Here is a 14607-nt window from a genome sequence, read left to right as displayed (position 1 = left end):
GGGGAACAAAGAGGTGATGTGGCTTGGGGTGGCCTTTGTGCACCAGCACAGGGTCAGCCAGAATTTCAGTCTACCAGTGGGAATATTCAGTACTTCCTTCAGTTATATAAAATATTGGCATAGAAGCCCAGGCACGCATGGGGAAAAATATGTGGATCGAAACAATACTTTCAGTGTCTGTGAGTGCTTTACCCAGGAAGAACTTTGTTTTATAGCAGTACCATGTGTGCCTCGTACTGCTGCTACTGCTGAGCCTCTTTCAGCACAGTTGAGCTCTTTTATACCAATCCTTCATGACTTCTTTGCCTTCTAAACCAGTAAGAATTATCTCCAAATCATAAGGTTCTGACAGATGTATCATTCATGAAAAATCTGTTCTCTCTCTCTCTATGAGGCATTTTCCAGAAGTCCTCAAGCATACAGGCTAGATTAGTTTAAAATGTGTGTGGATGATGGATAGAAAAGTGTAAACCAAAGCTTAGAGAATGGCATCATCTTCATGCATAGTGCAAGCTATGTGCTTGTGTTTAACTTCCCTGCTTATTTTAGGCTCATGCTTATGTGTTGCAGTTGTGTTGAATGCTGAGACAAACTAAAAATAGTTATGGATTCCCCCAAGTGACTTTTCCAGTCGCTTGTGACTCAGACACTGGAACAGACTGTCTGAAGAACTGAGTTCTTAGTAGTAGGAAGCGGGTAAGACTTTTGAAGTGGATAGAAATTACCTAAAAGTTTTTGAGACCTGTAGAAACAGAGCTTCAGTTCATTGATGCTTAGGGTTTGTGAAAGGGAGGAGCATCTTAAGAAATTGTCGCTGGCTAGGAAACAGTTTGTGTGGTGGCATGAGTGTTGAAAGTACCTGAAGCACTATTAGATGTACCAGAGAAATCAGGGTTTATTAGCCATGGAAGAACTCTCTGTTTCTGCTTGGCTTAAGACTTTGCAGAGCAGTCATTTTTTCTGATGCATAGCTCCAAAATTACACAGATCTTACACGACTAGGAGCCCCATGTGGCAGTTGCTTTTCCTCACTGGCCAGTTTCTACAATGATCTGGACGTTAACCAAATTATCATTGATTCTTCAAGCTTTAATTCACCATAGAGGCAGTGGGAGCAGCAGCTTTAATCATTGCCAGTTTTTACTGACAGGACTACAAACCACAGTTGCCAGATGACTCAGACTTTGGCATCCTTATTTTTGCTCATGGTTTTTATATGGAAATTTGAAAAAGTTATGACCACAGAGATCATGATTTTCAGTAGAATGCAAATGCTGTAGCACCACACCTAAACTAGAAGTGGGCTTTAGTCCATCATCTTCCTCCTTTTTTTTTTTCTTTTTTTATATGCTTTTAATTTACTACTGTTAAATGACATCTTTTCTATTCTTGGGAAAAAGGGGGAAAAAAAAAAGGGCCAGTTCATGGTGGCATGTTGGCTCTCATGTTAGTGGAGTCTTGCCTTGACACACACGAGCTGCTGCGATGTGTCCTTGAGGCTTGTGACCTTGCAGAGGAAGACTGGGTGTTAGGTAATGTGCCTCGCTGCCCAAATGCTTCATTTCTGAGATCATAAGGGGAGGTGCAGCACCAGCCTTGATTCCTCCCATTTCTTTTCGGGGAGAGGAGAGTTGTAAAACTGAGGCACAAGGTAGGGGCAGAAGAGTTGAGTGCAAATTCAGCTGACTCTCAGTAACAGCCACAGTATACGACTTCAGTAAGTGGCTTCTCTGTCTTTGAAGAAGCAATCCCAGCTCTAGGAAAGGAATTGAGCACTGTAATTATAGGGTAAAACTGAGTAGCTGTGATAATAGAGGAAAATGATCCTTCCTAGAGCATGCACACCTGGGATGTGGGTTGAGAAACCAGCATTGTGTAAAGATGTAATGTGAATTCTCTAAGGTCTTAGGGGAGCCTCTTGGAGGAGACATTATGAATACTCTCCAGCTGAAGCATTTTTGAGCTTCTGGGAGCTGCAACAAGATCTTTATATCATCTAGCTAGAGGCAGTTGAAAGAGATAGTTCCAGTTTTGAAAACAGCCGAGCTGCTGCAGCAGGGGGGAGTTGTGCAGAATTCCCTGTTTGTGCATCTTAATGGCCTTTGCGAAGTGCCAGGCTGAGAGTAAGCCTGGGACTGCATCTGAAAGGTGGGACTTGCTTTGATACTTTACTGTTTTAACACAGCAAAACACTATCCAGGCCAGGACTGTTTCTTACCCCTTGGAACGTGGGAAAATTTATCACAAGACCCTCTGCGGACAGTAGTGTGCAATAGACTCCTAAAGTTGCTCAATAACTGAGCGCTCTCTTGTAACCTCTTTGGCCACTCTGTTCTTTATGCTGTTCATGGGTCACCCTAAAATGAGGCTCAAAGCACAAGTGGTGCCACCCTGTATAGGGGTGATGTGCAGAGGCGCACCATAGCTTCGCTAAGTTGCCCTGGTGCTAAAAGCTCTGTTTCCCGAGAGAGGCTGGCTTTCGCGGGGACAGAGGATGCTCCCAGCTGCTCACACATCCCTTGACAGATGTATAAGCTTCACATGCAGCAAGTGCTGAGTTGCTGCAGGTTGCACATTCGTTTGGTGTTTAAATGGTGAACAGGTGCTGCTTTTAATTTGTTTCTGAGATATTTCAGGGGGCGCCTGGGGAGTATCTGTGAAAAAGGGGCAGAGATGGCTGGGGTGATGCCTTGCCAGCCCTATGCCATGCAAAGAGGGGACCCTCTGAGTCAGAGCCCTGACATTGTGGGGTAGCCTGCTATCCTGTTAGCATTCACACTGTGAAGCTACACAGAGTAACCGTGTACTTCAGAAACATCATTGACTCAGGGGTGTCAACACAATTAGGAACACACTGGAAAATTTTTGGGAAGGTTGGAGGAAGCTGTCAGTGCCTGTGCATTCAGCATGCATCCCCGCTGCGGATTGACTGGGTTACCAGCTGAAGTAAAAGCAACCACAAGGCCACAGCCTGTGCCATATGATGAGCCAGCTGTCTTAAGCTGAAAGCTAAGCAGCAGTGAGCATTATATACTGTCAGGAAGGAAGGTTAGATTAGGGAAGGTCTATTCACTGCGTACCGAGGATTCGCACTTCAGCACTTTTGAATTGTTTGCTGCAGTGCCTATTTATATCAACGTTCGCTTTGAAAGTGTTACTAAGTGCAGCTGTTGTGTGCTTCTCTTGTGCTTTGTGCATGTTCATTTTATACCTAATTGACAGGTTTAGGTGTATTTTTTCCTGCATCTCAGAATACATTTAAGCTTTCTTTACCATGCAAAAATGAAGAAAATTGCAAAAGTCAAGAACATAACTACTGCATTCTTAGCTTCCGAAAATTAGTATTATTAATAAAAAGCATAATAAGTATATTCTTGTTTGGGGGGAGGGGGGAAGGACCATTGACCTCAGAAATCATTGCAAGATTAATTTAAATATTTGCAAGAGACACTTGTTTAGAATAACACAGACATCACTAACTTCTGCTTCAGTCATCTTATCTGTGTTACCTTCTTCAGTATCTGGACAGTGGAATCTGTCATTATACTTTGGCAACTTTCAGTAAGTGGTCATTAAACATAAGTTGGCAGGAAGTTGAGGCTTCTTACTAGGAAATAACATTATAGAAATCAGTCATACTTCTTGTGTTTCTTTGAGAGTAATTAGAAAAGTATTTGAGATAATTTGTACAGCTTTTGAAAAAGTGGACAAGCATGTTTTTATGCGGAGAAACATAGGGAATAGGTGCCAATGGTGAGTTGTTACCTTGGAAATATACTCACTCATTCCTGTGACATACTCTTCTCTCCTGTTTCTTTCTCCTTCTTTTCAAGTTGACACCAGCGAAGATAATAATGTCACGTAATTTGCTCATGCCCATGTACAGAGACATTGCAATGCACGGGCACTATTTAAGTTCAGCTAAGAGCTCCGGTGGATCTTCAGTGTCTTAGCAAGAGGTTGACCCAAGATGATTGAAACAGAACATTGTACTAGAAGTGAGCATCATGTAGTATCACTAACCAGCATATTCTTTACCTGACTATTACAGTGTGGCAAAGCACTTCCTGGCCTTTCCAAGCAAGAAGACTGCTGTGGAACCGTGGGTACTTCCTGGGGTTTTAACAAATGCCAGAAATGTCCCAAGAAGCCGTGTAAGTGCCAATTTGTTGTTATTCTCTGGATAAGTTTATGGCTTTTTTTCCTCTCAAGTAGTATTTTTCCTTTTTCCAAAAAAAAAAAAATAGAGGAACCTAGTGGAAAGAATATGCTATGGTTTGATTAGGGACAGGTTGCAGAAACTGGAATTGTCCTCCGTGCCAGCAAAGTTACAATATGCAGGCAGTGGGTGCAGCCAGCAAAGTTAATGTCGTTGGGGTTTTTTCCCCTTCCTCCTCCTTTATGTCAGTGGTGCACTGTTGCGTTTTCTCAGTGCTGGAAGGGTAATGCATTGAATCATCTTACCTCTTCCAGCTGGATTTATTTTTTTAAAAGTTTGCACAGAAATGTTGAGTTACAGAGGCGCCGGTTACTGCTTGGAGAGAATGCAGTGACCTCTTGGGACTGCAGATGAACTTTCAAGTTTGGGGCCAAAGTTTTCAAGGCTCTGAATTGTCAGTTACATTTTTTTGCTCTGTTTTTGAAGTATCTTCCTCATCAATTAGGAAATTACAAAGACTTTCTTCATTGTTTTGTTATGATTTGACTTCATATTATAATGAGAAAGAAATTTCAAATTATTTGCATGATAGGTGAAGCTAGTCTCTTAAACTTTTTGTGAATTACATTATTGTTGCGCAGGAGTGCTTCTCTGTCGTTTCATGTTTTCATCACTAAATGAAAGATGAGAAAAGATAATGTAATCTCTGTTTTGCAGATGGAGTGGATCTGCATTTAGAGGGCCAAAAATAGTGCAGGGAGTTGCAGTCATTCTTATCTAGGTCTTCTGGGCCCCTGTTCATACAGATAGCAATGCTGGAAAGTGTTCAGTGTTTGGTTTTTTTTTTGGAAACATATTTTTGTCTGTAAACCTTAATGTGGATGTAAATACAATTCCAGCAGAAAATCTGCTGGTATTCCTACTTCTCTGACTCCTCCTTCCACAGGAGAGTGATGTAAATTTATGCTGACTCAGTCTGATCTGCCAGCTTATGAAGCACTTAAATTTAGCACTTTGGAGTATGTTTATCTTATGATGTACTTCTGAAAGAGAGTGTCCTTGGGGTCTTTGAGGGCTATAGTTAGTAAAAGACTCAGCTATCTAAATTTTTATTCCTGTGGCACATAAATACAGTTTCTAACAGAGACATCATTCTGCATTGGTGTGTGAATTGTGAAACGTGTCCTGATTTTACAGCTTTCTTCAAAGTAGCAGCAATTTAACTACAACTGAAATTCTTGTTCATCAGAAGCATGTAGAATGTTGCTTAGTAGATGTAGGTGTGCCATGAGAAAAATCACAAAAGCCCGAAATGTGCTTCGATGAAAAACTGGTTGGAACTACTAATAGAAATTTTTGGCTCCCAGTTCAAAGGTAAAGCCCATTTGCTAGTTCTTCATAGCTCAGGTAAAACACTGGTCATCTCAGCCCAGAATACACAATGAACAACATGTTGATCAGGCAGCTAGCTGCCTCATGCCAACATGCTCGGCATGATGTTAAGAGCAAGCAAACAGGGAAATGCTGGGACAGACCATGTCCGAAATCCTGGTCCACAGATGCTTCCTAGGTGGGTACAGAGAAGTGCCTGAACTCACTCTAAAGCCTCTCCTGAAGGGAAGTCCACCACTCTTTTTTCAAAGCACTGAATAAGAATTTTTTTTTTTTTTTTTTTTTTTTGAAACACTAATGGGATGAGCACTGTCCCTTTATTAGGAAAGCTTAATGGCTAGCGTGCTTGCTCAAGATGGGGCAATCCAGAGTTTCTTTATCTGCCAGAAGAATTTCTAATCTACATATTATCCCTATGAGGAGATGCCCTGAACCGTAAAATGTAGAAACAGTTCTTGGAACGGGACTAGGAACCCAGTCTCTTTCCCAGTGTCCTTAATTACTTATAGTATGAGTCATGCTTATTCCTGCTTTCTGGCTCAATCTGGAGTTGTTTTTTTGAATGTAACTGTATGATTTCAAGAGAAGACAGAGAATGTTGCCACTTGGAATAATCCTGCCCTTGTGATTAAGGCGTTCCTGGAAAGTAAGGGTTTGTGTCTCCTAGACATAATGGGATATGTTTCTCATCTTTCTAGGTGTGAGCTTTCACTGTACATTAGTATTTTAGGAAGGGAGGAGGAGATGGGTGCACTGTCTGTTTTCACCAGGTTAAAAATACAGTGTCATCTACCACTGCATGATATCAAGAGTATGATTTGGTAGGTGTATGCTTCAAGAATATTCACTGAATCTTTGGTAGAGGTATATGTATTTTCTTAGTCTAGATTTGATTTGGGAATGAGTTAGGCATGCTGTTATTCAATCATGCCATGACTTATGGCAATTCTGCATGGGTGCAAATGGCAAATTTTCATATTTCTAAGAACTTAAGGTGATAAATTTGGAGTGTTGCAGGACTTTAAATGATCTTACAGCCTTTTAGAGCTTTATAGATGTTCAGTTTGAACTTAGGCACACAACTTGAACTTTCATATCTGTGTTGGATCTGGGCCTAAGTGTCCTTTGGGCATAGGTCTAAAATTAAGCCTCATGTCAGTATCAGTGTGTTATGCTCCTGTAGAGCAAACAATTTCCAAAGATAAACATAAATTTATGGTGAGATTTAATGACAGTGTGGAGTAGTTGCTTAATGATTTGTATTTCATCAAGTATTTTAATTTTTTTTTACAATAATGGAATGTTTCGGTGGTTAAAAGAGTATGCATATATGTATTTGTATATTTTTAGATAGATTTTTATATTTTATATATATATATGATATCGGATGGAAAAACTTGGTAGTCAAGTAAATTATTAGTAAGTTATCAGTTAAGTGATGTCCGCGGTAGTGTCTCAGCAGGCAAAGTTAGTCCCACATTAGTCCCATGTACTTTTAACCTGTTCCGATACGTCACTAAATTGGTATTACCCTTTTTATTGTAGACTTTTTGGAAGCACGCAGAATTCCTTTTGCTTTTATGGGTCTATGCTTCATGGGCTTCATTTAAGATTGACCTGTTTTTATAATAATACATAATCAGGTTGCGTTTAATGTGTTCTTCTCCAAAATCCACTTCATCAAATATTTAAGCATATACTTCAGTCTCATTAGCAGACCATTTTCTTCCCTTTTCAGTCTGCTTCTCAAGGATGTATGTAAGTTTGCATGTATCTTGTTTCCATGGACTTAAATAGGGCTTTGTCACTTTGTAAAGATGTGCTTGTGTATTTTGGGTAACAGCTTCTGTCAGGGCTTCTGTCTTGTTGCAAGATGAAGTGCCTTGGCTTGAGACAGCTCCCACGTCTGTAAGTTTACAGGTTATTCAGTATTACTGGAAAACAAAAGAAGAAATTTTGGAACAGATCTGCATTTTTGAGGGCTTCTACAGAAGACGACTTTAAAGACAAAGGGTTTTTCTGTGCTACGTGGGGAATGTTATGTTCAGGATCCTTGCTAACAGTTAATAATTACAAACAGGTAGTCTAAGTGAGTAAAGGGTAAGTAATGTCCAACTCCCTCCAGCTCCCACATGGATCACTAGCCATCACTGAACAAACTCCTTACTCTACTGCGACCTGCTTACGTTGGTGCTCTTTGCAGAAGGAAGAAAACAGCTGCTAGTAAGCCGCTATTTCCTGTTCAGTGTGGGAGTAGGAGGATGAAGAGAGAGGGAGAGGTTAAAATCTCTGACCTCACTCCACCACTGCACTTTCTAGAGCAGCTGAGTCACCCTGGAAGGGAAAATACGTTGCAGCACTGGAAAAGGTCTGGCACAGCTTATGGGCTGGTGCTCTTCCTCTGTTTCCTCCGCCAGGCTCTACTGCAGGGTACTATTCCTGCCCACAAAAAGTTAGAGACTCTCTTGGGTTTAGTGTGAATTGAATCAGGTCTGTAATGGCAAAGACAGATAAGTTAGGACATAATCAGTGCAATTATGAATCTGAGTCTGCCGACATGAGCATTAGGAGTTTCATTGGCCTTTTTGGGGACCAGGAATAGAGCAACGCATTGCACTTTTGAAGATCTCACCTTAGATTTCAACTGTTTTTAATATTAACATTGTGAAAAGATTGGATCTGCCTTGAAAACAAATGTGTAGCTACCACTTTATGGTGAGAGACGAAATGTTCAAATTTTAATTTGTGTTAAAATGGTTGTAGTCAATGTAAAGATGGAAAAGTATGTGTTCAAAACTGTAAGAACGTTGTTGTATTTTCACTTGTACTGGTTTTGTGTTTAACCATTTTATTACTTTAAGCAATCTCTAAGTAGAATCTTGATGTTCTAATTAAGAAGTTATTTTAAATAAAATTTTAAATAATTCACAGCAATTTGAAATAAGACTTTCTCACTCCAAAAACTGCTACTCAAGATCATTACTTAAATTTTTCCTGAAAATAGGAAAGGCTTTAGAACTAATGAAAATATTTTTTTTTTCTTTTGTTTATCCTTAAAGTCAACCAGTTACCAGTTTTAAAATAAGCTGCAAGGATAAATGTGCAATTCAGGCATTATGTGTGAAGTGAAGCCAATTGAAAACATTATCTCACTCAGTTGTTCTGTCTTATTTGACAGTTCATATACAGTAAAAATGGAAAGTAATGTGTTTGATTTTTATTTTTTTTCGGCCTGCTGAACATTTAGAGCACTTCTAAAGGAAAAAAGATATCTGACTAAATGTAAGGTATCTCTGTTGTAGCATTCAAATTTTGAAAAAATCTCTTGACTCTTATTAAAGGCAGTTTTGTGACCATAGTGCTGAAAGTTTAGTCCTATATGTTTAATAAAGTACTGGGCTTTGCCAAGAGTTAGCTTTTAGTGCATAACCATGCAAAGAAGTTACTGCTCTCACTTATGGTGTTATAACAGTTTAAGAATCAATAAACAGTTTTCTGTAGTCTCAAAGGCAACCTTAAGTGGGGAAAGAGACGATAAATAGAAATAAAAAGCTAGTTAACTGAACATTTTCTATTTTGGCAAAATTGAATTCAGTCTGTATTTTGCAGTGTTGTTATGCCCTTGACAGTTTACACTGATCAGTCTTTCAATATTCAGCAACTCTACTAGGTAAATCACAAATGTGCCTTTTTCTTAGTTTTGCCTTGTTTGAAAAGTTTATTTGCATCTGTTTTCTCTGTATTTCAAATATTTTTTGATTCAGTGTGGCAGGAGAAATGGCACCCAACAATTTTGATTAACATTGAAGATATTTCTGCTTTCTAAAACGGCTTTCAGTTTTAAAATCATTGAGTTTCCATCGTGAACCTTAAACTTTATCTTTTCCCAACATGATGTTTGTAGCTGGTTTGGGAAAGTAATTATTTGAGAACAACTAGGATGAAAGATAATGTCCTATTTCAAAGATTTCTTTTTTGGAAAAAATATAAATTAGACTGGATAACTGAAGACTTAGGTGGTATATATGTGGAAAGAGATGGAATTAAGGTTATCTGTGCAACCTTTAATTTTAATTTCTTGACCTTTTATGCTTAACCACACATCATAAAAACTCATAATGATTTTTTTTATAGTTACATAATAACGTGGCTGTCAGGCTCTCTAAATAAGCATATAAATCAGCAGTATTTAACTGATATAATTTTTTTTTCAGCTTACCATGGATACAGTCCTATGATGGAATGCCCACAAGGTTACAAGAGGATCAATGCTACGTTTTGTCAAGGTATGATAGTGCCCATAATTGGTGGTGTTTGTTTTGAATACCAGTTTTCTCTGACAGATTCTTTGATGTTTATGACTTAGATGAAAGAATCCAGTCCACTGATTTGTATTTGGGATAAAATGTTGAGGCTACTTTTAACTCTGTCCAAATATTGGCAACTCCATAGAGTGTTTTTTGGGTTTTTTTTTGCTCCAGGCAATCAGCTTTTAAAACTTTTACATATACTCTTGTTTCCTTTGATAATGTATAAGGATGACTTCATAAGGATTCATTTACTTTGTTTTTCAGTAGAAATACATTGTTCTATCAGTTCTTATGCTAAACAGTGAACCTGCAGACTTATTCAGTTAAGTCAGATGAAACTAGCAATAGAGAATAATTTCTATAATCATGAAAGTATAGAGTAATTGCAGAACAATTCCTTTGGATTTAAGAGATTAGACACAACAGTACTGAGAACAGCCAGATAATTTCACTGGCAAGTGGAAGTGAAAAACCATGTGTACCTGGCTGCAATGTAAAGCAGTGACGCATGTACTTCAAGAATGTGCATAGTGCAGGTGAGGATGTGTGGAGTTAGACGCTGCATAAGTTTCGTTACTCTGAGATCACGTCTTATCTCCTGGCTGTAAGCATAGAAGTTATCAAAACATTGTGGGATCTGCATGATCATGCAGCTACACAGAAAGGTTTGGGGCAGGTCCCTTCCAACCCTATGATTCTATGATTTAGATTCTCCTGGTCTATGGTGTCTGTATCTGACAAAGCTGAAGATATGACTATAGACATATACTTGTTCTTTCTGTGTATTTTGGAATATTGAACAGCAGTGCCAGATGAGGGTGTAGGAAAAAGCTTAATTGCTTGTCCGACTTGTTTGGCATAGCTCAAGTAAACAAGAGAAAGGAGCTCTGAGAAGATGTGAGCAATTCTGCAGTGGTGCTCTGGAGGGAGATTTGGGAAGGAAGGGAAGAATGAGTTCAAGTGAGGCTGATACTGGCTTGTGGTCAGGCTTGTTGGTCGTTATTGACGCTGCAAGGGTAAAATAGGTCTCCAAAAAATAGTAGTGATGGTGGAGAGAAGGAGAAAATGAAGTGTTAAAGGATATGTAGGCACTTTGGAGATAAAGTGAATTGTATTTAATGGGAAACTTTCAGTTAGCACGTTGATGAAGGAATATGCAGTAGCTAACTATATAGAGAAATGATTTTACGAATCAAAAAAATACAGTTTGTAGAGCACTAAATACAAACATCCAGCTGCTTCCACTGCTGAGGGAGATGTGAGCTGCTATCTGAAAGTGTAGGCACTTGAGCCTGTCTGCTGCTCAGTTCTCTACCTAGTGGTTTACCAGCTTGCAGGGTAAAGCAAGCTGGTAAACCTCCATTTTGGAGGTTTGTGAGAGAAAATTCAGCTGAGTCAAAATAGTAAAAAATTAAATGGAGGAGAGCTGCAAATTGTATCTCAAGAGCTCGCTCGTTCCCTGATCTGCAGTAAAAGGCTGTGGAGTCCTCTTAATAAATAAAAGGGATGGGGAGGTGTTGATGGCAACTTACTGATGAGGATTGCAAAGTAAAAAGGTGAAGGAGGTGAGTGTAAGGCCATCTTTTCACGCCTCATATTAAACCCGTAGGTGGTGCATATATTTCAGCAAGATATTTTCAGCCATTTCGAAAGAGATTGTCTCATTCGCATATTAGTTACAAGGTTTTTCAGAGACTGCAAAAGAAAGGATTTCTAACTTTCAGCACAGAAGGTGTCTGGAAGATGCCATGATGCATTAGTCCCTCTGAACATGGTCCAGGAGAGACAGGAGCTTTTGATATCTCCAGTAGTTGTGCATAAACCCCACTGTATACACAGTCGTTTCCTGGACAGCAGCAATGTAGCAGGCATTTAAAGGCGAGTAGGGCACTCAGTTTTGGTTTTTTTTTTTCAAGGGATTGTACCTAGGTGTTGGCAAACCTTGTTTCATGGAAACTAAGATCCTTAATCAGGGTCTACAGGCGGTTAAACAATGATCTGGTTCTTGTGAAGGTTGCCAGAAGTAGGCCAGGAAGTTGTTTCACTGAGCAGTGACAGGCTGATAGAGAGGGAGAACATATGTTTCTGGGCAGGAGCATAAGAGGTAGCTAAGTCCTGCCATGGTAGTGTGCAAAAATAGATCCGTACCTGGTAGACTAGTCATTGTTTGTTGTACTAGGTTATGATAGTTTTTCCGCTGACACATTTTTGTACTACATAACTAACACTGCAAGAAATATGAGGCTTTAAATAGTTTGTTTTACTAATGCTATCATTGTCCCAGAAGAGAGCAAGCTGTAGACTCTAAATATAACTTGTTGATACATGGAAACTTATAACCTAGAGTTTAATCAGATAATAGGAGTTGGATTATCCCACCAGGAGGTAGACTGTTGATGAATTGAGGATGGGGACAATCTCTTCACTTTCTGGAGAGGACAGAGGTGGTGACTGCTACCCCCTTTTTGCCTTATCGAGGCTCGGGTGGCTTCTCTGTAATTTACTCGCCAACACACTCCAAAAAGGAGGTACAAATAAGGAAGGAACTTGGAGAAGGAATACTCATGAAACAAATCCAGGATGAAATTTAGTCCTATTGAAGTAAGTAACAAGATTACTGTTTTCCTTCAGAGGGTCAGGATTCTGAGCTCTCTTTGAACGGTCATCAGGAAAACTAGCTTCATATGTGAAAGTTGCTGGCAGGATGCATTTCAGTCCTGAAATGGTCATTAGCATGTGCTTCTCAATGGGTCAGGCAAAAGTGTCGTTTGTGTTTATCTAAAAACAGCAGATGTGGGGTTTTTTTAGAGGAGAAGAGAGCAGGGCTAATGAAGAAACAGCTGCCTGTATCACAAACACAGAGCAAAGCAACAGCAATAGCTGTGAAAAGAAAACTGTTTAAGCTGCTGGTGGGGGAGTATTCGTATGCTTGTTATAATCCTTACAATTAAATTGTAAAGGAATGGCACAGCATGTCCATATGCAAGTATACATTTTAATTAGATTATTCTTTGCTGAAAGAGTGTGCATGCTGTGTCCGTGCTCAGAAAGGGCCAGCATTGCCAGACCAAATAGTAATGGGGATATATTTCTGAATCCCTGCCTGCAGCTAAGAGAGATTGCTGTTTTCACCTAGATATCGTCCAGTTTCCACTGCCTTTGAAAACTCAGGCCTAAAAGCCTAATTAACCTTTTGTTCTACATTGTTATTGCAGTCAAAAGCCTCCCTAGTTTACAAAGGCTATGTAGTATTAGTGTGATTAATAACCAGATCCTCATTTTTTTTTCCTTTCAAGTGAGTGAACTAATGTAATGAAACATTCTTCTCTGTAATGTGTATGTAGGACAACAAAGAACCATCTGTGGGTATGCTAATTCAAACAGTTTAGTGTAATTGGTATCAAGAAAGTTTTTCTCCCCCTCAGTAATTATCTTTTCAATGGGATGATTTATTACATGTACACACATGGATGCCCTGAGGCTGTCATTAAAGCCAAAATACAGCTTATCAGAGTTGCAACTTCTTTGTCAGAATCCACATGCAATGTTAATTTCTGATTCCCTGTTTAGAATTCTACTTACTGTTTCCTTCTGCTAATGGTTTTCTTGGAAAACTGAAGCAGAATGAAAAAAACAGCTGGTGAAAAGGCTGGATTCCTTTTTCAGGAAACGAACATATTGCCAATAGAGCACTTTAAAAATCTTATCTCGAAGAACTGGAAAAATACCTGAACACTTTGTTGTTTTCCAATGAAGTAAGAAGTTGTGCATGTAAGTTCTTGAAAAGTCTCCATATGCTTAATATTAAATGTATATGAGCTTGCAGAAACTAGTACTTCTATGTTGATGGATCAAATTCTGTAATCATCTGCTCTGGGGACTTCAAGCTTTTTTCCCTTGGCTTCATCATGGTTTAAAATCAATTTTGAAGTTATATTCCCCCTCCTACGTTTGTCCCTAAAATGCAGTAATAAATTTCTTTTCTCTGCATGCTGTATATATATTTTAATACTTTTAAGTAGTAAAAGAGCCTAACTTCATAAGAAATGCTATTTAATGTTTCTTAGCTACTAAGTTAACAACCGTCTTTCAAGGAAGTTCTTTTGTGATGAGCATACTGAGAAATAAATATATCTCCAGAAACTGGGTTGGGTTGCTGTTTGGACATTGATTATGTGTTTGAAAAGTGTGGCTCTGCAAACTTGCGTTCCATTAAATTCCACGCAGAAGCACAAAACGAGTTGGATTGATTTATCCTGCTGCTGCTCTTGCAGAAATCAGTGGACCGTTTCTTAGAATAAGCGATTTTTTTTTTCTTTAATTTAAAAAAAAATATTGCAGTTGTTTCATTAGCAACCAAACCTTGTTGTTTGTTTCTTTTACCCCTTGTTGTTCTCACTAATCAGGCTATTATCAAAACATTCAGCTCTAATGAAGGCAGTAAAATCTGGATATTATATTTTTCATAGAACTGTGGATATTATTAGTGGTTAACAATATAGCTATAGCAGAAATAGTTGGAATAGTATTTTCAGTGGTGTTAGTAGGTACAGTTGTAATTGATTTTTATAAAGAGAATAAAAAATGATGCCTGCATATTGAGCCGATTTGGAGATCATTCAGTCAGATGGCACTTCCAGTGAAGCCTAGCGTGTACCTACCAGAATGAGTCAAATTGTCACAAACGAGACATAAATTATATATTCCATTCTTAATTTACACCATGCGATATTGTGCATAATAAAG

The 14607-nt window shown here is 38.9% G+C and overlaps 1 protein-coding gene across 17 annotated transcripts in view; it reads left to right on the top strand.

The window, feature by feature from the left end:
* LTBP1 (latent transforming growth factor beta binding protein 1) overlaps window positions 1-14607 on the top strand; it is a 203607-nt gene that overhangs the window by 101041 nt on the left and 87959 nt on the right. For all 17 annotated transcript variants that reach the window (XM_074579857.1, XM_074579856.1, XM_074579855.1 and 14 more), the window contains 2 exons: window positions 4052-4154; window positions 9766-9837. In XM_074579857.1, coding sequence (XP_074435958.1) covers window positions 4052-4154; window positions 9766-9837 — 175 coding nt within the window. The remainder of the gene's footprint in view (window positions 1-4051; window positions 4155-9765; window positions 9838-14607) is intronic.

Source organism: Larus michahellis, chromosome 3 (genome assembly GCF_964199755.1).
Source record: "Larus michahellis chromosome 3, bLarMic1.1, whole genome shotgun sequence".
Classification (NCBI taxonomy): domain Eukaryota; kingdom Metazoa; phylum Chordata; class Aves; order Charadriiformes; family Laridae; genus Larus; species Larus michahellis.
The sequence above is the reverse complement of the archived record's forward strand: the minus strand, read 5'-3'. Positions and strand labels throughout refer to the sequence as shown.